General features: G+C 35.5%; 2 protein-coding genes across 2 annotated transcripts in view; one reads left to right on the top strand and one right to left on the bottom strand.

Annotated features, from left to right (window-relative positions):
* Nucleotides 1–1,992: 1,992 nt before the first annotated feature.
* LOC120637186 (rab3 GTPase-activating protein catalytic subunit) overlaps nucleotides 1,993–27,183 on the bottom strand; it is a 28,691-nt gene continuing 3,500 nt past the window's right edge. Inside the window, exons 3-4 of the mRNA XM_039908872.1 lie at nucleotides 4,387–4,636; nucleotides 1,993–4,229 (exon numbers count right to left, since the gene is read on the bottom strand). Of these exons, the coding sequence (XP_039764806.1) occupies nucleotides 3,465–4,229; nucleotides 4,387–4,636 (1,015 nt within the window). The 3' untranslated portion in view covers nucleotides 1,993–3,464. The remainder of the gene's footprint in view (nucleotides 4,230–4,386; nucleotides 4,637–27,183) is intronic.
* On the top strand, nucleotides 5,353–26,144 carry LOC120637185 (leucine-rich repeat transmembrane protein FLRT2). Its single transcript, XM_039908871.1, has 5 exons — nucleotides 5,353–5,556; nucleotides 23,215–23,382; nucleotides 23,478–25,019; nucleotides 25,105–25,648; nucleotides 25,730–26,144. The coding sequence occupies exons 1-5, from the start codon at nucleotides 5,554–5,556 to the stop codon at nucleotides 25,990–25,992; spliced, it is 2,520 nt and encodes an 839-aa protein (XP_039764805.1). The 5' UTR covers nucleotides 5,353–5,553; the 3' UTR covers nucleotides 25,993–26,144.

The raw sequence follows: 27,183 nt of genomic DNA, 5'->3' as shown, positions 1-27,183 counted from the left end.
TCCAATAACTTTATATAATGCAGCAGTTTAATTTTAAATCCATTCAGTGTAGATGGGTCAACATAAGTTTATGGCATTTATCGGAGAATTCCATATAGGATGAATCATTCCGTCTTCAGGACCCATTAGCGGGTTCAAGGCATGATTATAATTTGTCTTTCACAACTACACGGGTTTTAGTAAACGATCGGAGCTATGCCGGGAAGGGGTTTCGATAGTACTAATTTATAAAACAAATTTGTTAGATGTGTAAAGAGATAAGGGTATTTACGCGAGCCCCTCGGAGGGCCTGAAATCGACCAGGCGTCCCGCCGCGACACTGTGTGAGAGCTCCTTGCCTCCCGGCTCAAGCGTCTACGCGCATGCGTGTTTCACGTTTGCCGTCACGTATCCCGTACACATCGCGCTTTTCATTTCCTCACTTGGCTTTACATTACTTGCCTACCTGAACATCGCGTGCGTTCCCTCTCGTCGAGAATGGCAATATACTGCATTAATGACATTCTTCTGCTTGCATTTGGAATTTAATATGTCCCTCATCCGAAAATGTTAGTACGTATAGGCCACATCAAAAGTAATATTTCATTATTTTATGGTCTGTAAACCAATCAATTATACCTTCTCGTGCTAACAAAGTACACTTTGTTTATGGTGTATTATTAAGACTCGTTAGTATTAAAAAATAATTAAATAATAATAGGAATAACAAAAAAAAACACTAGGTACAAATTTTGAAGTGCTGAAACGACTTTAAATTTTTAAGACGTTACTAGTGTAAAATCGGGCAAGAAACGGGGCAAAAATTGGTATGTACGTAATATTAATAGGTAATAAAAGCTACTGAATTTTAATGTCACTTTAGAACTATTTTGATCACCACGCTCTCATTTGGATCACGCTCGAAAAAATAAACATGTAACAATTCGTATTTAAATCGTAAAAATGTTATGATATTTAATGACTATATCCAACTTATCCTGTTCCCAAAATACTCACTAGGATTTAAAAAAATTGGTGTTGGGCTTAGTCGAATACCGAGAAACAAATGAGGGCTTTAAAATCATTGGACCATAGTAGTTTAAAGACGTTGTGGTAAGTACATAACTAACACCCGAGATGTTTGTGTGTGAACTCCTTTCCAAAGTTAAACAGAATAACAAACACTATTAATTTTAGCTTTTGATATCGATTAGGAGCAAAAAGAATAAGGTCAGAAGGTAGATATCTATTTTTATGTTGGAATGCTAGAATTCTAGTATGTATCGTTTTTATTACTTTATTAAAATGGATTAGATGTTAAATTTACGTTTAAATCACTTGAGGGACAGCTCATTTAGCATTCACAAACGAATATTTTTCATAAGCGTTTTAACAGTTTTAGTGAGATCTATCAAATTAATTAACGAGAACATGCCATACTTACTTGTTTTCGGCTTTGGATTCCTGTACTTTGTTTTTTGCAAAGCTAACATAAGTTCATACAAAATATTAATGTAGGAAAATAATTAACTACGAGTATTTAGATGAAAAATATTAAACCATATGAGTACTTTAGCCATGGACATGAGCTGTTTATTAAAAATAAAGATAGTTCTCTTTACATCCCGCAATGAGAAAATGTAATGTATTCCATCCACAGTTTAGAAAAGACCGCTAATTTTTCGAACATGACATATGAGACGTCCTAAATATATAATGTGGATTTGACCTCAATGGTCATTAAATATGTTACTATCGTACCTAAAACAAATACTATTACCAATGCATTTTTGCTTCAAGGTACCAATGGGTTTAGCTGTTAGGTACTCTATTTTCGCATTAATATAAATTCTCCGAATGTATAAACTTACCTACTTTTCATAGAACAACTATTTTCAATACGTAGACGTAGACGTTGTGAAATAATTCACGCAATTAATAGGTTTGTTTGGGAATCGTTGGGAAATCCGGTGAAGGGCAACTCAAGGACGCATCAATAAAAAGGCACACATGTAATATTTATATGTATGATGTACATTCATGTTATCTTTGTATAAAATTTACATATTAACAACAGCGATGTTCCGAGATGATATAACTTGTGCACAGTGAAATTCATTTTTTTCACAACTTACAATAAATAGCCAAGTAGGAAGCTGGTGGCAGTAAACTCTAACTTCTAACTTTGTGTTTCTCTTACAAAAATAGTAAGAGAAACACAAAGTTAGAAGTGGAATACAAAAGTACGGGTTTCTGCAATGCCAGGCAACATTGGGTTTAAGAAATCTGACTAAAACAGACTATAAGTGGAGAATTATTATTAAAAAAAAAAAACATTGTATATACTGTAAAAGTTATAAATAGAATTTGATTTGCAGTTATGGAGCGTAATTGACTCTTCAAAATTTTGCGTCTCAGGATGCTACATAATACACGGTATTAATATAACACATTATTTATATTAGTTTTTGACAAAATATAGAGCCAATTTTTCAATTGCAATTTTTTATGTTTTTGTGTTTTCTTACCTACTAATTATATTGTAAATGACAGAGTTAAGGACAAAAATAAGATAACAATTAGGTCTGTCTGAGGTATACACATTTTGATGTTTTATCAGGGGAAATCTACCTCTTTATTACCTACTTTTTTCATGAGTTAGGATATCTAACTCACGAAAAAAGTTAGATTTCCCCTATTGAATAAACGGCTTACACTGACAGAATATTAGATATATCGAAATATTAAGAATACTTTTGTATGTAGTCTAATTTTTGCAACAAAAACCCAGTTTCACTACTCGAATACCTATCACTCTCAACGACGAACTTATCATAAACCGATGGTACCAGCAGCTTCCTAGCCATAAGACACTTTGCATAAGAGGATATTTATGTTAATTTGTAGATATAAATAGATAAGTATTACCTAATATAGAAATAAAATATAATTGCACGCTTAACTTCACTCTAGAACATTTAACTCTTACGTATAATAGTAACATTCAACGAGACTATAACTTACTTGATAAAAAAATCATCAACTATACAACAAAACTAGCAATTCTAGCGTATACGGCTAAAATTAAAAGTTTAATCTATCTTATTACTGACGTCATCTTATAACTCAGTCAACAACTTCTTAGGCCTAGGCGATCACAAAACTATCCGCATACTTATTAGTTATTACATTAAAAACTTTTATCAATTCAATACCAAGTGAATTCTTTTCAATTCTTAACTTTCTTAACAATCTTAACAACCCAATGTCTTTAACGAACCCACGAAAAGTTGAAAAAAAAATTATAATATCAATATCAATAGCATTATCATTTCACTTGAAGGCTCAAAAATTAAGCTTTTTTGAATTAAATCTAGCAATTCCAAAAGGTAGCACTGAAGTAAGTTTTGACATGAAAATTGACCTGACATTCCTATCAAAGAACTTTGAATACTATGAGTGCATTGTTTCCCACACAATAACAACTACAAACATACTATGCGTTCAGTAAACGCTCCTATAATAGTCATTTCATTAGAGAGAGCAGCTCGCATCACTTGTGGACCCACTTCATCTTTCACCCTCAGAGTAAATTCTCGTAAAGCTGGGGCAGGCAAAGCACCACCCATTGCGTTTAAAACTCTTGACCTACCGGCTACATCTAACGGTTTACCTTCAGCACTATTGCCTAAAACTTTACGGACGCATATGGACCGACAAGCTTCTCTTTCAGCTTCTAATAATTCTCTTGCAGCTATCTCAAAAGAACGCCTTTTATCTACTCCAGCTACTATTGTCGAACAAGTTGCTGTAGCACCTTCTGAGATAGCCTTTATTGCACCGGCTTTAAGAATAGCTGGTAACAATAGTTCCGCCACGCCACCTATTGTGCGGGATCTCAGAAAATGCAATACCTGCTCAGCTTCACGCGTCTCGTCGAAAAGACGCCTTTGTCGTGCTGCAGGCACGGGTCGCGCGACATTCCAAGCTTCAACCCAAGGATTCCCTGGTAAAAGCATTCGATCTCCTAATGAACCACCGTCATCAGGCTTCCAATCACGTGGTGAATACCAATGTACAAAATCACATAATTCAGCACCTGGATTTGCAGCTTTGAATGCTTCCATATCAGATAAAAGGGAAGCGCTCATCATTCTTGCACGAAGTTCCGATGCTTTAGCATCATCACCTAGGCGAACCATGAGCTCAGCGTCTTCTTCCAATTGGTCCTCAGTTTTAGGCGCAGGATCCTGAAATTAAAAAATAAAAGCTTTCTTTTCAAATTATCCATATATACTAACTATAAAAATTTGCAAACGTGTTTTACCAGAAGTAAATTTCCTGAAGTTTAGAAGTTTCCATTTAGAAAGTGTTTTTTTTTAATTCATTAATTACAATGTCTTCTACCTGAGTTCGTGGAATGTAGAGAGGTGCTCCATTTTTTAGTGTTGTGTTGTCTAGACGATTTAGACGCCCTACGGGCCGATCCCAGGGCAATTGCTCTTCCGTGCCTTCGTCCTCTGAACAATCAAAGAACTCTTCTTCTGAAGAGTAACCTGCAGCAGATCCTTCCTGGGCTCGTTTGATACAGCAGTTCAGAAGTTGCAACTTTTGATGTAGCAGACACGAGCGGGCATTCGGAGCGCCTTCCACCACTCTGATTACAAACGATATCCATTAAATTATAAACTTTCAATTTCTGCAATCAAGAATCAACAACGAGCAATAAGTAATGAGTAAAAAATAATGCTATAGGTAAACATAAGGAACAAAAGTATAGGAACCTAATTCATATATTCATTATATAGTGGCATAGAAAAGAATTTCGTTTTAACTTTCACTAAGTTATAAGTTTTATGATATAAATACATGACCTAGAAAAGAAAGTGAATATATAAAAAGAATGCGCGTGGACTAGCGCAATGTACTAGGAACATTTTCTCTTTCGTGTATGCAAATTTGCTTTTTATGACAAAAAACCTAATAGATACTGTATAAAAACCTAATAGAACATAGTAGAAGTACGTAAAGCAGTTAGTAATTAACGTTTACTTGTCTGTAAATCTTACAACATTAGATTCACAGAGAACTTATATATCTGCTTGTGGGCCGCGACCCAGAATTAAAACGTACGCACCAGCGCTCTAAGAACCGTTATCATATTGAATTACAAATATGAAGCGAGACCAGAGAGCCGGGGCAGGCGTCGACGAAGCAACTTTTTCAAGAGACTTTACGCCTAATCGGTCGGTGAACCGTTTGTTTACCGGCGGCGATGCGTCCACAGCCACCGTGTGTAGGTCAGTGCCTGGTGGTGGCAATGCGGCGCACGCAGTCCGCAACTGACGAGAGTCGCGTGCGCATCCCAAGCGCAGTCATGGATCTAAGCCGACCAAACCCTTAACTTTAAGCAAATACTTCAACGTCGAATCAACAGGAAAGTGACCTCTTTTCCACTGTTTTTCCCAAATTATGATAGACCTGTGTGATTGAGCAAAATTAAACTGTGACAGTGATTGTAAAAAGTGGTCAGTTTCAAAGGATATTCCAGAAAGTGAAAAGGATTTCCGCAAAATGGTAAGTTATTAAATCATACCAAAATCTAATTAAATGTCATTAGCGACGAATGTAAATATATAAATGTAATCTAATAACTATAAATGGAAGATTTTACTTAGAATTGCTATCCTTATCTACAGAGACGTGTAGGAAAAAGAGAGCACTAATAAATTCTAGCGGCCAAATTAAGATTTTGATTTATACTGATTAGTAATTTTGGGCGTGAATCGGTGGTCATAATTGGTTTTATGATTAGGTATAATTAAGGTGACTAAAATCTTGAGATGGCTTTCACAAACTTCCCAAGGTATTTCTATCTCTTCACAGGATTTTTTCTTCCAAATATTTTTTTACTGTTGCCTAGTTGGCTATTCGATAAAAGTTATTGAAACCTGCCAATGATACCGTTAAAATATAAGATACGAGTGTAATTAAGTTAGATACGAGTTAATGTAGCTAAAAGCTTTACTACCTACAAATAGATTGATTGTGTTATACCAAAAGCCATTATCATGGGTATCTTGGTGAAATGTAAAAGCAGTAGAAAATTAGCAACCTATTTAAATATAATACCTTTACTGCCATATATAAATGAGCAGACTACAATTTGAACTCTAGGAAACCGGTAAAAATATTTAATCTACGAATTACACACTATACAATGTTAAGAATAAATGACATACCCATAGTTCCTACATGCCTGGTAAATATTTCTGTCAAGTAGTGGTCGCCCACTGGTCGAAATTCGACCATAATTAATTTAAATTATAAGTTAACATTAACATTATTAAGGTACTATTGTCAAAGACTACACTTCTTAATTCACAGACTTCCCCAAGGCTACACTGTTAATTTGACTTTTTTTTTTCAAACAAAAAAGAATATATATATATATATATATAGTTTTATGCATAATTTAAAAAAAAAAAAGCATTTTGCATTCCTTCTGTATTGAAACTATAGGTGTGGAAAATTTCATACTCCGGAGGAGTTCGCGCAATTTTAGTAAAAAGGGGTACAAAGTTTTTGCTTATAGATTACGAAATAGTGTGTAAAAGCCCTATTATGTACGACTGCCTATTAATCGAAGCGAATTAAAATCCCTACTCTAGATACCTTTATTGATTTTTATAGTGGACTGTGGCTAGAGATTGTGACATACAAACATGCGATTACCTTACAAAGTTGTGATTTCATTCATATACATGAATGAAATGAATGAAAAACAACTTTGTACATAGTATAGACATCGCGCGTCGTTTCCGTAAATTTCACTAACGATCAACAAACGTATAAAAACCGTGATGGCATCGAACCTAAGACAATAGGCAGAGTAACTGTGTCGTCAACCGGCATGGCGTAGAGACGCAGTCTGAGGCGTGCGACCACTATTGTTACTCACGTCGAATGCAAGAACTAAATACGAGATAAATGCTTAATATTCCTAAATAACTAATTGTACTATATCGTACCCACCTTTTCCCACCTTTTTATTTAGCTCCTGCTTAGTTCCTTCTCGAAAACTATGGCATATGAAAATGATATCCAGCAAGATGTTCATCGGTTGAGCTTTTGTGACGACAACGAGTTTTACAACCTCCCTGACGAAGGCGCGGTGGGTAGTTAAAGTGGGATATCCAGGGTTCGATCCCAACCAAAAAAGGGTAACAACTAACGGTATGTGTTGTGTATTATTTCTATCTATCTTTGACGTAGCCTTCTGTGAAAGTAGCTCATAGTAGATCATAAAATAGTGACGAAGATATAAGCTAAGATAGGTCTAAAAACTTAATTTAAGCAAGAGCAAGTAAACTTAAGTGCAAGTCATAAGAATGTTGGACAAACATATTATTCTCACAAGTTATTTAGAAATCGAGAGAAATTTTCGCTCGGTTCAAACTTGTTCTATCTTAATTTCAAAATGGTATTTTAACGATGCAATGTTCAATTAGTAAAGTGTATACTTTTTTCTAAATTAAAGCTACTTTTGTAAACTGCAATATTATCATAGTACGCATTCATAATTAAATCATTTTCAAGATCCAATTTTTTTTTCCGATTCTGATTTCAGAGTCAGTCAGGTGAACGGTTACATACTGTAAGGAGTTTTTTTTTATTTTATTTTTAAGGCAACCGAATTTTACTAAAAATGCCTAGGTACGGTACCTGCGTTGCGCGAGTATGACTCGCACATGGCCTGTTTTTTATTTAATACGGAACCTTTCTTATCCAGTAACAACTAGTAAGTTATAAAAATTAACCGAATAAATTAATGCCTAATCGAAGAAGAATTGAATAAATGTTTTCAATTATTATTAGAATACGAAGCGAACGAAGCGTTTGTTCGAGAAAAAGCTAGCTATAGAAAAATAGTAGTCGGTTGGCCTCATCGTTTGAGTTCCGTTTTTCACGCTTCCGGGTACTGGGTACCTTCAAATCCGCGATCACATACTAAAGCTACAATAAACTCTAACTTCACAGTTAAGTCAAGTTATTGAAAAACATTGATTTATTATAACATGCCCTGGCAGGTGAAGAAATTTCTTTTAGTTTATTGACCTTGGCAGACGCGAAGCGCAGTGCAGTGATCATTTATCCTTGTCACGCGTTCATCTACGTTGACGACAACCTTTTACTCTCGACTACATCTGCCAGTGGCTTCACCCGTACCCGTATACTATTCCATAATGTAGTTTTAACTTTCTCCATCATCATCATCAGCCTATCTCAGTCCACTGCTGAGCTAAGGCCTCTTCATTTGCAAGCCATCTCGGTCTATTGCTGGTTAGCTGCATCCAGTTCTTCCCTACTGCCTTTACAATATCATCCCTCCATCGAGCTGGTGGTCGGCCGATGCTCCAACTTTATAAATACCAGTATTAACTTTATAAATACAAAAATAGCATATTGAAAAGGACATACCAGCAAACTCTACCGTAGTTCTGTTATTTCAGTAGGTTTTTCGACATGACAGTATACTGTTTGGAACATAACATCTCTTCAAATGAATATATAATATTACATCGAAATCAGTCTAAAAGAATATTATAGCATAAAGAGATATAAACAAAAATGTGCTTTAGATCTATCCCATACGAACCATGAAATTTTTTAATTTTACGGGAAAAACGTCTTTATTACTCGCCGAGCTATAAAATGTATCTTTGTAAAAAAAAAAAGTGGTTTCGTTACTCCGTTTTTGCGTATGAGAAAGACAAACTATAAAAAAAACAGTTAACAAGTAGGAGGTTAACAGGGAGTCGCAGTTTCTTGGTATTTCGTCTGCACTTTATATTCTTACTCGCCGCCGATTAGCAAACCTAAAACACTCCTTACTATGTTTCTTCTATTTAATTTAGTTAGTTAGTTTATATTACTTGCAAAGCCCTCAATGTAAGTGGTTTCAAACTTCGTCACTCGGTGTGCGACGACTTTATTAACTGATTGTATATACCATGATGTATTTAATGTGTAGCCAAGAAAATCTTAAAGGTCCCACCCAGGTTCCGGGCTTAATTTCATTAAGATCAGTGCAGAGGTTGAACCGAACATGAGTAACAAATAACAAACAGACAGACACACTTCCGCGTTTATACAACGTGTAACCGAATTATGAAATACTATTGAATGGTGCATAAGAAGTATATTTCTTAAGGATCAACCTGTAAAAATATTAAATCAAACGAAGCACTTTTTTTTTCCAAACAAACGAATCCAAAACATTTTAAGTGTTTACTTATGACTACCCTATTTAAGATCATAGTCGAGCATAGAATCTACGCAACGTGACGAATACCTAATGAAATGACAGTAGTCACTTGATTTTAAAACAGATACAGCCCTACCCTTAGCCTACCCCCTACCCTTTACCCTAGCCCTTTGAGTAAACCATAGGCAGTGGTTTACTCAAAAACTACTTATTAGCGTTTCGGTTTCACAGATCAGTCCCAACGACTGTAGGTATATGTTGTGTAACCCTAAAGCCTGTGAACCTATTATTTCGGTTTTTATTTACACGTTGTATATTAATATGTTAACATTAATATAAATATTTTATTTTTTCTATAAAAAAAATGGAAATTTATGTTTGTTAAGGATTAAATAATTATGGTTAAATGCATTATTTATTTGCATTCGTAAACCATATTTTCATGCGTGTTTTTTATGTAGGTGATTATATTATATTATGAATCTGCTTTAAATTAATGAGTACGCAATATGATTCGACTTAAATCGTAAAACCGATTAACGTTATGTAGCATAACGTGTAGTGAACATGTGCATCAGTAATTCAAGCGCAATAGAAAGCAGTCAAGTTGGATTTAAACATTTCTTTTTAACATCATACATCTGCATAAAATTGACAATACCTCGTCAAAGCTAGCGCTTGAAAATAGGCCGTAGAAAGTTATTTTCGTTAACTGGCTGGTGCATGCAACATCATCCGCGTATAATTTTTGATTTCCACTATAACTTGTACGATAAAAAACCCTTCCCATTGTGGGAAGAGACCCGTGCCCTGTAGTGGGCCGGTAATGGCCGCTACAGATGAACTTCAAAATGCGTGACCCAATTTGGATGCATGATGTATCGTTATAATTCTAACATTATCCTGAGTGACATTAACCATACACTTTAAAAAAATGTAGCGGTTGATAGGCAGAATATTGTAATTTTTTTTTATCGCACTTCTATATTAATTAGATTTGGTTAAAATAATCCACATTCCATACCGTAGACAAACGTAAAATAAATAGAACAGCGACTGCGCTTTTTTAAAAAAGAACGTGTTGTCAAAATTTCATTGACACACATTTAAGATTGCGAACTACGGAACATATTTAAATGAACTTTTATATTAAAGAGCGGCAATAACATACTTACGATTGAAATTAATTACCTACTGTTGCTCGTATAGTAGTAATTTCCCCGCTATCTAATTTGAGTAGAATACTACGGAAGAGAGAGCAATCAAAATATTTCTGTAGTCTACCAGCTAGGTTAACATTACTCCTATTAATTTCCTGAGGGCTTACTACCATAACGTAAATTAGTATTATTTCAATATTGTTGAAGGTCTTGTTTCAGAATAATAATAATCCTTATTTTCAGACGCAATGGTATGTCGTTTTATTTCAATATTGTTGAAGGTCTTGTTTCAGAATAATAATAATCCTTATTTTCAGACGCAATGGTATGTCGTATTATAAACTGTCACTTTAAAAGAATACTGCTTTAATTGATGGCAGTAAGGCCACAGAACCTATTAGTATGTAGTTTTGTATACTTTATTTTGATAACTTATGTTATAATGTAATTTCAAGCTATGCCTCTACTACTTACTATTACTAGAAGATACTAACTAGAAGGTATAAAAAAAAATATACTACGACAATTCACATATCTAGCCCCAAAGTAAGCGTAGCTTGTGTTATGCGTACTAAGATGACTGATGAATATTTTTATGAATAATATACATATAAACACCCAGACACTGAAAAACATTCATGCTCAATATAAAAGTATGTTTTTATAAATAATAATAATAAGACAAGTACGAGAAAATAGAATGTAGCAACCTACAATTAGGTGTTTTTTGTTTATTATAACAAAAAAAACACCAGACTCGCACTTAACCACAATCCCGCCTAATCGAAAGTTGAGTTTGGCCTTAGATGGGACAGAACGTGCTTACTTAGAAGATGTCTTTTCACTCTTGCTGTATCGATTGAAAATATCTTTAGCACTATTCAAAATCTTGGCTACGGCTCAATAATATCAATAATCGCTATTGGTCGATAAGTAGAAAAGGGTTTTTAATTACAATTGGGTACAAGACTTTCCTCGATTTGAATAATAACATAACCTCAAAACAAAACCAGAATCAAGATGAAAATCTTAACACTACGTGAATATGTAGTATAGCGTAAGTATATAATTATATTACTCTTCCAAATAGTTAGTATATCGACTGGCATAGAAACACGGTTTCGACAGGTTTTCTTTCGGTACGTTAACCAGATATAAACCCAATTCACATCTGGCAGTAAAATAATGATAACTTAGACGTGCTCATACTCTAAGATCTCACGTCAAAAAATATTGTAATATATACATATATAGTTATATTATGTAATCTACTAATACAAGCACCAAGGTAAACTGTCTTCATTATTGTCATCATCTGCCTTTCCCACTACAGGGAACTGGTATCATCTTTCATGATAAAGAGGAATTTAAAACATTCACCGACCACACCGCGCTGATACAATGCGGGTTGGCGGAATTAAACAATTTCTATAACATCTTGGTATTAATAACAGGGACCAAGTATTAAAGTGCTTTGCAAAGCGAGGTCAGGGCCATTTTGCAAACCCAGGGCTTATACTTATTCACCCATTTCCCATTCGGCCCCGGAAACGAATCCAAGACCTCGTGATCAGTAGTCGAACATGCTTACCAACAAGGCAGTTATTATAATAACTTTAGAGCTTTAGCAGCTACAGCTAAGATAGAGATATAATAGAGTTTTTAAATTCTAAATTCTTAACTTGTAGTTACAGGGTAAATTTTTCTGAGCAAGTATACAGAAACTTATACCAAACTTGGTATAAACGTTGTCAGGATTACAGAAAAGGACTTTCATCCAGAAAAAAGTACCTACTTCTCCCAAGGGACAGATAATTAACTTATAGAGAGAACAAATAAACACAAAACGGGTTTTTAGACGGTTATATGTAGGTTAGGTTGCAATGGCCAATGCTGTATTGTTTCTTTCATTGTATAGACTTTTGACGTGAACTCTCAGCCTAAAATGGAAGTCAAGATCGTCGCGCGCCGCTCAGTTTCGCGGCCACGCTTAATACCAGCCCACTAGTCATCAACGCATCAACGCATCACCGCATGTTGTACTTTTTACCGGCATTCTTTTATCTAATGAATGTGCTCATTACATTTCACTACTGTGTAGCTGTATAAACATTGTAGTCTCCGACATTTCTATAATATTTTTTAACCTCGTCCACCTCTTACCATAATCATAATCCATACTATAAGTGTACTTCAAAAGCCAATCTTCAGAGAGACCGACAGCGTATTGTGCTTCTTGATATTTTGCATTATAAGTTGTAATTATAGTATAGTATTCGGTAGTATTTCTCACTTGCATCAATACCTTTTATTTTTGATGACACCGTGATTAATATATTCTTATCAAACTCAATAATCGGGACGGTTGGCACGCTCTTAAATAATAATAAATAAATAGAAATAAATATACTACGACACTACAAACATCGCCATCTAGCACCAAAGTAAGCGTAGCTTGTGTTATGGTCACTAAGATGACTGATGAATATTTTTATGAATACTATACATAAATACTTATAATATACATATAAACACCCAGACACTGAAAAACATTTATGTTCTGCACACAAACATTTCCAGTAGGGGAATCGAACCCACGGCCTTGGACTCAGAAAGCAGGACTCAAAAACACATCCAAGAAAATCTACAAAAAAACAATATTCTAATCGCAATAAATCAACAAAACGATAATTAAATACATTTCCTTAATAAGTAGATAAATATCCGTAACGCTTAACAAAACTATTGAATAATATTGATAATAATTAATTATTAGCTTCGACTCTACCGTATAAATAATTAAACTGTGGCGGTGATTAATAGCGTAACCTAATTGTAAAGTAGCGTAATATGATCAACGTTAAGTTAGAAATAGTAAGTGGTATTTTATACAATTTTCGAAAAATTACAAAAATAAATGCTTTGATTTTAAGGAAACAAAAAAACATACACACTTTCGCTTTAATAACATAGTTATGGATGTATTGGTAGGATGCCATTACGTTACTGTAACAGACTCGCTATTATCTTGGCATATATATTCGACTCTACGTACTTTTTTTTTAAGTTAAATCAAAGCAGAACTTCACAATTAATCAAATTATTTGCAAGCTATCAATTTCTTATTATATGATTAAGGCGATTGTACTATAAACTCCACCCTAAAATCATAATATTATAATAGTTGCCTTGAGAATTCGTTGCTATAGGATATTGCATAAGCATGCAGTGTGGCGCAACGTATGATATCCGGAAAGCTTCCCGTCAAAACCGTCGGAAGGGATTGCACGATAACGCCTAGCTCTCTAGTCTCTACCTCTTATTCAACGTCTGTAATTATTATTAACAGCCAATTAGGATTAAACATATAAGATATTAAGCATAAAACAATTGTTTGGACCTATTAACGCATAGGTTAAAACAATGTGTTAAAATCCATTCATTAGGTTACTATCCAATTAATGAATTCCTAGTTGAAAAGTTTTTGTTGGAAGCAGGCTCTTGGCTCCTCTTAAATCTCTCAGAAGATAAAAACGTGATGTCAACCTGTATAGTTAGTCAGTATAGTTCTTGAAGGCTTCCTCTAGGAAGAATCTGCCTTTCAAACCGGAGCAGTGGTGTGTTAACTAACTCGGACTAAAAGGTCTTAAAGTGCTTATCTGAAGTTCTCCAGTGAAAAATATAATTTAGAAATTTAGATTATTTCAAATTGAAACTGAGTAAGTACGTTAAAAAATCGATCATTAATATGAAAACAAAACAATCCCAACTCCCGATCCCTACCACAATACCACATTCAAAATAAAACCTACTCCTGTAATTCCACAAGCTTTTATATGACAAAGTTTTAGAGCACAGGTCTACCAGTTGCTGCAATGCGGCTTCGTGGGTTTATAAAGATTATTGATAAAGAATTAATATTTACACTTCTACAATTTTTTTATCCACCTTAACTTAGCCTTTGCCTGAAATCTTAGCTTATGTCAGGTACTCGGTAATTTATAACACCGGAAAAAGAGATAGAGCGATAGATAAAGTCTTTAATGCATAAATTTAAAGCGAAAACAAGACATAACAAAACAATAAAAATATATATATATGAGATGCGCAAAGGCGGTCTTATCGCTTTAAGCGATCTCCTCCAGACAACCCTTCATGGTAGAGAATTAGGTTAGGGAAAACGGGATAGTGCAACCGGTGATACAATTAAATTAAATACATATAATTATAATATATACATATATATAAATATATATTATATATATAAACACAAAAGAACATACAATATACATACACTATATCATATTAGAAAAATCTTTTAGTACATTTTTATATATGTTTACTATCTGTAACTGTCTTATATACCCGGCAAATACGTGCCGGGTATCGTACTCGGCTCCCCTAAAAGGTAGACCGAAATGTAAACCACTAGACCATCACCACTTATTTTTATTATTATTTTCAATTATAAATAATCTAAAAAAGCAGCAAGCCACGATGGAATTTGGTCTTGATAATACATTTTTTTATACGCTGGTTTATATATCATATCGAGCAGATTCTGTTAAAAAAAACTATGCACATCATTTGTAACTCCGTGACGAAACATATGTTCATACACAGAATGCCTGAGCAACTAAATATAAGCTGATAGTAGTAAGCTAGTATTGTAGAGAGTGAAAATGCGATCACTAATTAGTGGGTTATCGCTTTCTAGGCATTCTTAGTAAGAAAGACAGATCATCATGAAAGATAAAAAATACAACCATTAGGCTGCTAATCGCTAAGTAAACATGGCGGAAGACCAGTGGCGGCGCATTTAGCTTTTGACCAGGGTTTGCATAAAGAAGATGGCATACAATAGAAAAAATCCTAATACTATACGAGCTATATACAAATAAATTAGGGTAGGTATGAAGTGCAAGCCACTGCGGAAGACATCGAATTGACTGTGTTACCGTATGTGCTGACAAATAATCATGTGCCGCACCAATAACATGCCTATCGTTGGTGGCCATTCAAGTTGTGTTTACTTTTCAATAGATTAGGTACCGCAAGTTTTTTGAACTTTTTTTTTTATTTAAGATAAAAATGTACACTGTCAAAAAAAAAGGGTATCACTATTTAAAATTATAAATGCGAAAGTGTGTTTGTTTGTTCGTCTTTATTTGTCTATACTTTACGCCCTAAGCAAGCATCCAATCAACTTCATTTTGGCATAGAGTTAGTTGAAAGGACGGAGAGTAATTTACTTTTTGTAATAGATCGACCACTGAGACAGTTAAAATACAATAGACAGCTTAAGTCATTTCCGATTAAACAGTATAACTAAATAAGTAAATAAATAAATATACAAGGACAATACATACATCGCAATCTAGCCCCAAAGTAAGCGAAACTTGTGTTATTAGTTTTATAGTTATGATGAAAATTTTAATGAATAATATGCATATTTACTTTTAATTTACATATAAACACCCAGACACTGAAAAACATTAATGTGCAACACACAAACATTTTCCAGTTGTGGAAATCGAACCCACGGCCTTAGACTCAGAAAGCAGGGTCACTGCCCACTGCCCACTGCGCCAATCGGCTGTCGAAACTGAAAATAAAGAACACAATAATTCAAGTCTGCTGATCGCGGACGAGACGTTTCAATATTGCGTCACAAAATAACAGCATAGTTTAACGGAACTATAATATATTAATGTCGGATACCGTTGTCCCTTTCCACTTATGAGTCGCTTCCATAACTAGATACAAACATGACCTAAGAAAGCGAGTGAAAGCTAAGGAATATCCACTTACTAATAGGGCACAGCGTCTTAGCTAGTATTCGATATAGGCACTCAGGTAGGCAGGGCTATTGACCAATTATATTGGCATTCCTTTGAAATAGAATTAAACATCAGATTAATATTTTTTTATATCTACAATTCAGTGTTTAACATTAGTGTTTAGAAACAGTGTTTTTCAGTCACTTTTGACTACGGAGTAACTCAGATTTTTTTAAGTAACGCTTACATCAGGCTTCTGTGTAGGTTCCGCTATTTAAAATAATAATTTGGATTGGTCGTAAGTATATAACATATAATTCGTGAATAGCAAAGTGAATTAAAATTCAACAGTTTTAAAACAGATATTTTAAATTACAATGTTTATATTTTTGTAATAAATAAATTATTAATAAATTTTCTTGCGACATTCTATAATATTCAATGACAAGGTGCTGATCTAACCTTCAATTTTCTACTCTTAATTTCATATATTATAAATATTTTCTTTTAACATGAAATATTATATTAAAATATAAAAGTGATATTAATGAATTTTAAATAGAATATAAATTGAAATAGCGAATATTTAACATGGCGGAGTTCCAGGAACATTTTACTCTTTCATCAATAAATAATAATAAAACTTTTACTTGAATCGCGCGTAAAGGTTGCACGCACACACTTTTTTGCAATAATCTGGGGGCTTTGAGGCATTTAGCATGGAAACGCAAGGGCGCCATTCGGTGACAATGGTGTTTCTCAATATGATAACGCAACCGATCGTATTTCACTTCTATATCGGGGCATATCTACTATGCCCCGATAATTAAACCGCCGTTTAAATTTAAAACAAATCGGATTATTTAAAAACCGACTTCGGTAACCGCGCACACCGCGCCGCATCAGCCGTCTAGAATTTTTCTGTTTTTATTTTCTTTTTGCTTGGCTCCTAAGTAGCGATCAAACTTGCCCCAAAATGCCCCTTTCTACACAATATACCATCAATCACCGCATCAGGTCGCCCGCCTGCACTTTTATTACGTTTTCTCGGCTTCTAAGGATGTAAAATAGCTATATAAACTTCCACAAGAATTGAGCTAACGATTTAAAAAACAAAGATTCTACAAATCCGACTATTAGTTCAAGATAATAGCGTGCACTTCCTACATGTACAAAGCACTGCCTACTCTACATTTTTATATATCTCGTATAGTACGAGCATTTTAAAATTTTATGTCATATTCCTGCTTTATGCCCTGAGGTCTTAGAGATTAGCGCGATCAAACAAACAAACTCTTCAGCTTTTTTTTATATTAGTATAGACAGATAACTGTACGGTAACTTGGCCTAAAAGAATTTTCTCAGCAGATTATTTCCAATGACACTACCTTAGCGGACGTTGTAATTACGTTCACATCCCATACACATTGCGTTTTCATCTCCGTGACTTGTAGCTCAAGCCCATACTGCATGAAGGCCGGCCGTTTTTCACTGCCACTGTATATTTATAAATATCACGCAATTGCTCTATCAAGCATTTAGTTCTGGTACGATTAGTAGTAATTAGTTTACGATTGTAGTTATCGACATCATCTCACTACTATTTACATATTTATGTTATACTAGCGTACCCATCCCGCTTCGCCGGGCTAGATTTTGCTTTATTTTATTTCAACAATAAACTTACATCATTAAATTTTTAATTTAAGTCTCATAACATATTAAATCATTTATTTCTCTCCGTATTCATTCTCTTCGATTCTCTTCGGTGAAGATTATTATCTACACCCATGTACACCCAACAATAGAATATCATCATAGTAAATAAAGCTGTATTTGACAGTTCAAAAATAGGATTGGTCCGATCGTCACCAAACTTTACAGGATTACTCGCCAGGTCAATCCGGAGATTCCCTGAAAGTTTCATTGAAATCGGTCCAGCCGTTTCGGAGCCTATACGGAACATACCCAGTTTCTCTTTTATATACTCGTATATATAGATAGATTATGTTAACATAGAAAGTGCTATTTGTAATTTTGACTTTGATATTATATAAAGCCTTGTTGCTCTGTAAGTGATTCGCATGTTCAACTACGGATCACGAGGTCCTGGGGTCAATCCAAGGCTCGGCCCAATTTGTATTGGATTACAACCCCGTTCCTCGCAGAAAGCACAATAATCCGTCGGTTACATTAATTACATAATATTATGAAAATGATTTAAAGTTCCGTAAAATGACCACGGGCATGAAAGCGACTTGCAACACTGGCATGCACTTCATACATACACAAAAGCACTTCCTACCCTAAACATTTCACATTACTTGTATACGATGAGGATTTTCCCAATCATCCGCCTTGATGCCTACACTGATTGAATACCCTTATTAGTGACAAATTTTTTTTTTAATATATTTTTTGTGCAGGTATCGTCCAACTACAGTTGAGATAGATCCCTGTTTTCGTATTTATTGGTGTAAATTCGGGCACAAACCTTCAACTACACTAAAACCCCGACACTACATAATAACAATAGTATATAGTATTCTAGAAGCCCTTTCATTTGATTCTCATATTGAGAGAGTCGTGAAAAAAAATGTAATCAGCAATTTTGTGGTGGCAGCCATCTTGAATTTTAAATATATCATAGGATACAGTATACTTCTAGCCAAGCCCTTCCATTTGTTAGCCATTGAAATGAAATGAAATATATATTTTGCTAAATATGGTTTAGTTATTGGTGTTTAGGATATAAAGTTCCTACATATTCTGCTATATTATATTAATAATAATCTTAATTGTTATGAATTATACAAAAAAAGAATAAAAACATTAAAAGTCACAGACAATTTGAAGTAGCGGAAAAAACCGCTATTTTGCAGCGGCGGCCATCTTGGACAGACTTTGATCAAATATAGCTAAAAGCTCCTGACTAATTCACCTTTTCAACAGAAATTCGGGACACACACATATACACGCGCAGTGACACGCACACACATATTTAACCACTTGTATAGTGGGTAAATAATTAAACTGTGTGTGGGTATATTATTGTATAATAATAAATAAGTTCGAAAAAAATGCGAGTACCTGTACCTAGTAACCTAACACGGGTGGAATCGTCGGAAGCAGCTAGTACGATATAAATCTGAACCATATAATCGTTATTAAATTCTAGCATAGCATGCCTACTTATCGCATCTTGTAACGAAATCTATAAACAAACATCGGCAGGTCATAACCGTAATCGTGTTATTGAAGTGTTAACAATAGGAAATCATTTCAGTTACAATGTAAACATGCAACTCCTGCATACTTAGAAAGAAAGCATGCTTAGATTAAAACGTATCGCTAGGCACTTTGTCATAACTAATATCCATTTACTCTATGTGCGTTAGAAATAAACGCGGCACAACGTCGGAATAGACATTAGTTTTTTGGTCACGTTTCAACTGACAGCACCTTTCAAAAAGCTTGAAATACTACTGCATAAGGGTGTCAACGTAATGACTCGTTTATTTATTACACACTTAAGGTACTAATCTAATTTTCTTTATTACATACCAGATAATTAAAAAAAAAGAAACCCTGTGAAAAGGTTTTAAACAAAATCTTCTTTCTAAATTTGGATGTCCTATTAAAGTAACATATAAAATCAATGACCCTCTTTTGTACTTAGAGGAATATGGGACGCTCATAAAGTCTTTAAACCCCCACATCACCGTTTCCGAATATGTGTCATAGTAGCTTGTGTTAAGATCTCCCTGTGTAACTCGGTACCAGCCTGTGCTAGTCCCATCAAACTCGGTCCAGCTGTTTTGAAGACTAACCAAAACAAACAGATACACAGTCAGACATACAGACACTAGATTTATAATTGTTTTTGTAAGAAGGTGCCTATCAAATATACATACTATCATATGCATTTAGTTGAAAGCTGTTATTTTTTGTTATTGCGTACTGAAAATAAAATTTTATTTATTTATAAAGAAATTACATGACCCGGTGAACTTAGTACTACATAAAGAACGCTATCTAATGAAAGTCCGAAGTAACATTACCCATGCAATAATGCCCAACCTAAAAACATTGTGTGTAAAATGTAGAGACGTAGTTATCTGAGCTTTCAAAACTTTAAACATCGGTTGAAAAATAGTCAATGCAATCGGTTTAGATTGAACGGAGATATGGAAAAACATCTCCAAAAATCACGAACTGATAAGCTTATTTTGCAAGTCAGTTGAAAAGTGAAAGCTGTATATTAGCAAGAATGGTAAAATAAAGTGTCTTTAAATACAGAATACCTAAAGATTCCATGAAAGTAAATCGTCAACATTTGACTCTCACATCGCTCCGCCAACGCCGCGCCGACTCTGAGGTAAGTACCGTTATCGGCGAAATCGGAAGACTGCCGAATGCTGCTGTTTTAAATAGGCTAGTGGTACGATCTTTGTCTCGTCCAGTTGGTAGTAAAAGCAAGCGTACTTACTCGAATGATTTCAATGTTAATTACATTTTTGAATAATGAGCTTGAACGGTAATTACATTTAAGTTTAACAATGTAATATATTAAAACATATTTAATACATAGAGTTTACCTACTATACAAAAAAAAAAAAATTCTCATCGCAGCAACTACTCCCGTTTAGACCGTTAGTCTAGTGGTTCGTATCTGCAGCTACAGATCACGAAATCCTGGGTTCGAATCAAACATTTTTAGGTATCGTGCTTGTTCTGTTAAAGAACTTTCAGTAACCGTCCGGAAATAGGAAATTGGCGGTGTAGACCCCCGTGCCTCAAAGAGCACGTTAGGCATTCGACCCCGGTTATTATCACTAAATTGTAATAGTCGTTAAAGTCCACAAACCCGCATTGGAGTCTGAATCTGCTTTACGCGTCAGTTATTATTATAAAAAAAAAAAGTTCGATCGGGAGACCGAGACACACAAGGCAGGTAAAACTGGCGGACACCAGCACTAGATCGAGATGGGGAAGAAATCAACTGGACAAAGTGCTGTAGAACCGATGATGATGATTATTTGGGATATCTCCAGTAGCAACTTGTAAATTCATCTTTACAACTATCGGGATAATAGTCGCAGAAATCACCCGTTGCCTTCTGCGCTAGTTATATTAGGGTTTGTTAGACTCTAAGGCACTGCTGCCTCGTCCGTTGTCTAACAGGAAACGGCGGTCTAAGGCGGGGTACATAGCTTGAGGAACCGATGGACGTTGGAGTCCCAATGTGTTGGAATGGCGCCACAGCACTGGTAAACGCAGCGTTGGTCGTCTCCAAACGAGGTGGACAAACGACCTCGAATGAGTCACTGGGAACAAGCGACTCAGTAGATTGGCCCAGCTCCTGGATTTTGGAACGCCCTACAAAATACCTATGTCCAGCAGTGCACTTAAAATGGTTGAAGTGACGATGATGTTAGTAAAAAATTATGTGCATAAGATTTCCATATTATTTAAATAATTAAATATTTAAGCTTGTTGACCAACACGTTTTCTATTTATACCTTTAGAGTAATATATACTCGCATGCCGCTATAAATATTTTACGACAGGGAAGTGCGGACTTATTGGATGCAGTATCTCGTACATTTCTTTTTTCACAAAAGAAATGTAGTTAAGTTTCCAATCGTTAAATTTTAATAGATTTTTTTAATTATATTTGCACGAGCCGTACAAATATAAAGCTTACCGTTCCTGGGGATAGTTATTATCGAAAGACAACGACACTCACGAACTCATACTTTCAACGCCTTCCGAAACGGTGGTAGAGTCACTACAAACAACTGACTAGACGTTTCAAAAGTGCTTATAAACTAAGGCTACTTAAAATAAATGAAATTTGAATTTTATTTAAGTGCTCCATCGTAATTCGAATTTATTTATTTTACTCTGTGGTGTACAACAAAAATGTACTCACATTCATTCATACAGATACGTTACATATAGATATAACAAAGACAGCCTCTTGGGCATGGTCTGCTTCACAATAGTCACGTATTAAGCATTGCTCGTAGTAGAGGGAAAGCCAGTTTTCCGGACTAGTAGCTCGAAGCGACTGCTATGCACTTCTCTCTTCAACGGTCCGTGCACCGCTTGATTGCGGCTCGTTACTTGACAGTGAGACTTAATAGTTACACAAACTTCGATACTCATATTATGAATACGAAAGTGTCTCTATTTGTTTATGTTAAACCCATATTTGAAATCCACTTTGGAAATAACCACGGCACTGATCTATTTCAATATATATACTATTTATCCCGGAGAAGCACTGGAGTCCCTTCTCGGGACATTTAAAAGTAAAGCCTAAGCTACCTACCTAAGCACGGCTATAATCTATGCGGAATTTTGCCTAGAGACTGCTTGCATCCTGGAGATGGGACAACTAGACATAATATACTTTTATCCCAGAAAAACTAACAGAGCAATTTTTAAAACACCGAAAAACAAGGGGGTCAATACTAACAAACCTAGAGGTGCGTCTAAACTAACGGTAGGCACTAAAATACATTCATCAATATCAACCCATTACGTAAAGACTGTAACCAGGCACAGGTCTTCTATTAGTATTTAATGGTTTAATCAGTAGTCTATCACGCTGGCTTTGTGGCCTAGTAGACTTCACACGCTTTCGAGAACATCATGCAGAACTCTCAGGCATGCAGGTTTACTCAAGATTTTTTTCCTTCACCGTTAAAGCAAATGACATTTCCATTAAAAACGCACAGAACTCCAAAAAGTCAGATGTGCCTGCCGAGGATCGAAAGGGAATCCGAAGTGTCAACCACTGAGCTATCAACGCTTTATAATGTAACTTGGCTGACGGGCAACCATCAGTCCTAACGGCTGAACGTAGAAATTTGAAATTCTGGTAGAATAACCTTTACAATTAATAATTAAAATAAACAAACTTAAACAAAACTGTTATACTATCTTTATTTAGATACCTGAGGAACATAAAGACAAAAAAAAATTATTGATGTTTATATAAATTTCCTTTCATTTTCAGGTAACACGAAGACGTGTATGTCTTCAATTGTGGTTGCCGACCGTACTTACAGTCATTTTTGTTCACTGCGCAAGAGGACAGTGTCCATGGAAGGATTCTCCAGATTTGCAAGCCACCTGTGTCTGTGCTTTTAATTTGGCTAGACAACTTTCCGTGCAGTGCGATCAGGTATTATAAACAATTTAATTTGACTGTTACATATTATTACGTGTTTATATTATTACGTGTACTAGCAAATACTAATTATATTCATTTGTTTCCAGGTTGATTTTCCCGTACTACTAGCTGCCCTCAATTCAAGTGCAAGGAAAATTTCTATAGATCTTTTATATATTAATAATTCAACAATTTCCACCATCACGAATGACATGTTCGAGAATTTGGCGATACACAGCTTACAAATATCCGGTTGCAAAGTCAAGAAAATAGAAAATAATGCCTTTAAAAGTCAAGGCCAGTATTTAAAGAATTTGAACTTGCAGGACAATGAACTAACAGAGGTGCCAGTAAAAGCATTGAGAGTTTTAACAAGTTTGTCTCTTCTGGATATATCAAAAAATAAAATATCATCCATCGAAAACTATTCCTTTTCGACGCTCCAAGATTTAACGACTTTAAAGTTATCTGATAATAATATAACTTTAGCACCTCATGCTCTGTCTGGTTTGGAAAACTCTCTTAAAAATCTTAATCTAAAAGGAACAAAACAGAAAATTGTACCTGAATGTATAAGAGGACTCCAGAGCCTTGCGTTTCTAGATCTTTCTCAAAACAGTATAAGGGAATTGCCAGGACCAGATGGTAGCCTTACTTTCGATGGATTAGATTCCCTTACGGCTCTCAATTTAGAAAGAAATTTACTAGTCAATTTAAAAAGAGACGCATTTACAGGTATTAAAAATACATTGAGCTCGTTAAGTTTGTTAAATAATCTATTGCCCGAATTTCCAACTGAAGCAATAGCAACATTGTCAGACCTCAGAGTCTTGGACATAGGATTTAATCTGCTGAATAAACTACCAACAGATGCCTTTTTTAACAATCCATCTATAACTTTACTAGCATTGGACGGAAATCCGCTACCAACAGTCCCGGAAAAAGCACTGGCTCACCTTAACCACACGCTCAGAGGACTAAGCATCGGCGGAAGATTCTTAAACTGTGATTGCCGCCTGCGATGGATAATTGAATGGATTCGTAACGGCGAGTTGCAAGTTACCTCACGCGAGAGAAACCCTCAATTTTGCGGTAATCCACCTCATTTTCGCGAACGTGGATTTTATAGTTTTGAGCCCAACGAGCTTGTTTGTGATCTAGATACAGCTATGATAGCAGCATCTCCATCAACTATAACAAATGAATTCAGTACAAGTCATATCTCAACTTCTACCATTGTGACAGAGCCAACCACATCTAGTAGCACAACCGCATCGAGCAATGCAGGAATGACTAATACCAGTGAGACAACAATTGCCGCAATACCTTCGACAACGGCTGTTCCTAAAACAAGTCGTGTCCCATCAATTCGGCCAGCTGCACCTACGTGGCGTCATGCATCACACCAAAGACCACCCCTTGTAATGAACTTTCCTCAGCAGAAACCAAATATAGACGATTCTAACGAAGTCATTGTTAAAAATGCTTACAGACAAGACAATTCAGTTATAATCCAATGGGATTCAGATGTGGCTAACATCCTAGGCTTCCGCGTCGTATATCGTCTTTTTGGCGACAAAAGCTTTAAACAGGGTCCCCCACTTGAGGCTAGCGAAAGAGAATTTAAAATCAAAAATGTTCCATCCCAGGTACCTATACTTAATTTCTCTTTTATATACCTATGAATGTTAATCAATTATAAATACTAATATTATGTATTTGTTCAATTTTTAGGAATGCATTGTTGTTTGCGTGATATCATTAGAGGAAGTGCATGTGAGTCCAGAAACGGTACCATATTCACAGTGCCGTGAAGTACGAACTGTGTCCGCTGCCGCTACTAATATGGATAAAATAACAATTGCAGCCAGCGCAGCTATATGTGGAACTATTGTGGTTGCTGTTCTCGTGTTTGCGGCTGCGTCTCGGCGCCGCTCACGAACTGTTCACCGATTGCACAATCAATTACCCGAAAAAATGTCAAATCCATGTTGTGGGGGCCTCACTGGAACGCCAAGCCCTAGTGGGCCGCTGTCTTCGCTAGCCACACTTGGCGCATTCGGAAAACAACGCGAATGGGATCAAGTTTCAGCATATAGCGCACGTTCTATACCTAGAGCACGTTCTTATACTGAACCGGCCGCGCCAGAACCATTACCAGGACGTCCAGGGCGAGCCCGTTCGCTTGCCGATGGACAGTCGTCTCAACACAGCTATTCACATTCCGGTCGTTATGGAGCTCCGGGATACCCAGGAAGTTTACTAGGATCTAGAACCGGTAACGTTACTCGCTAACAATACGATTAGGTATTATATCTAGACTATAGGTAGGTTACGTTAATATTTGTTTTGCTTATAGATCTTCGACAATCTCGACAATCTTTGGGAGCAGCATCGGAGCGAGCATCTCGTTTATCCCTGAGTGGGGCTGCAGGAGGGGCGACCAGTGGCACGGCCGGGTCGAGGAGGAGGCCGAGATCACGTTCGCGGCCTGCCAGTAGATATAGCGTAGGTTCCCTAGGATTAGGATATTGCGATACCTCAGATAACTGGACAGACCACGATATGGATATTTACATGGCGCGTAATGCGACTACTAGAGGTGGTCTAGTGCCATTATAGCGCGCGGAAGACGCGGTGAGTGGAGAGATACAGTGGCGTAAGCCCTGCTCACCGCCCCAGAGAGTTGCCAAGACCCGAGCTACATGGAGCTCGCACAAAGCCCATATCTGCCCCCGCCGACACGGTCATCATCACATCGGCAGAGTCCATAAAGGTGGCGACATCACTTGGGAGCGATTTCAATGTAAAAACGCACGTCGCAAAAATAAATAATATCAGTGTGATCCGTTTACGAATACAGTCTACAGCGTGCAATATATATATTTTAGCATATACTATATGGACGTGTAGAAAGAATATGAGAACTGAAGTTTTTTAGTAAGTATAGAATGTCGTAATTAGGTCATTGCAATTTATGAAATAAGTGAAAAGCTATTTTACAATTGTAATTAATTACTTTATACTCGTAAAATACCAATCAACAAATGTAAATTCTATATATTCCTGTTATGTTGATATCTCTCTCTCTCTTTAGTCGGTCCCTCATGTAAGATCTTATATAAGATAAGATCTCTCTCCATCAGGTCCTGCCTTATGTTGATATAAGATAAGATATATTATTCCGGAATACGAGTATATAAGGATAGAAAATGTTATTTTGCGATTTACCAGAGTAAATGAAAAAGAAAGCAAAACTTATAGAAAATATAAGATGTAATTAATAAAATTACTAATATTTGAAGACACACCAGCAAATTGGTTGGTTCTTCACCAGCGATTTATTTTGTTAAGGACCACAGGTGAGTGTATCTATCACAGGTGGGTGTACTAAGAGCATTACAGATATTTGGACAGCTGTGAGTAAAAAATATACTGCACTTTAATTGCCTTTAATATTGCAATGTTAATGGAATAATTACAAAAAAAAAATAGTTATTAGGAAAAAAATGTTTTCCAACATGCTTTTCTTATTGTACATAATAAGTCCTTACTTATAGATATACTTACAACTTAAAAACAATCGAAGCTCAATCCGAATGGTGCTATAATTAAGCGAATTCATTTACATTGTAAATATATAATTAAAATAGGTATCAAATAAATAAAGATTTTTATAAAATGTTAAGTGTGAAATGTAAAATGCTTTTATTACTGAGCAATATCCTTAAAAATCAAAACAAATGCGAAAGTATGTTTGTTCTTCTATCTTGCAGCAAATGAGAAATGTAATCCAGTAGAAGGTACTAGTAC

Source organism: Pararge aegeria, chromosome 3 (assembly GCF_905163445.1).
Source record: "Pararge aegeria chromosome 3, ilParAegt1.1, whole genome shotgun sequence".
Taxonomy (NCBI): domain Eukaryota; kingdom Metazoa; phylum Arthropoda; class Insecta; order Lepidoptera; family Nymphalidae; genus Pararge; species Pararge aegeria.
This window is presented reverse-complemented; position numbering and strand designations above follow the sequence as displayed.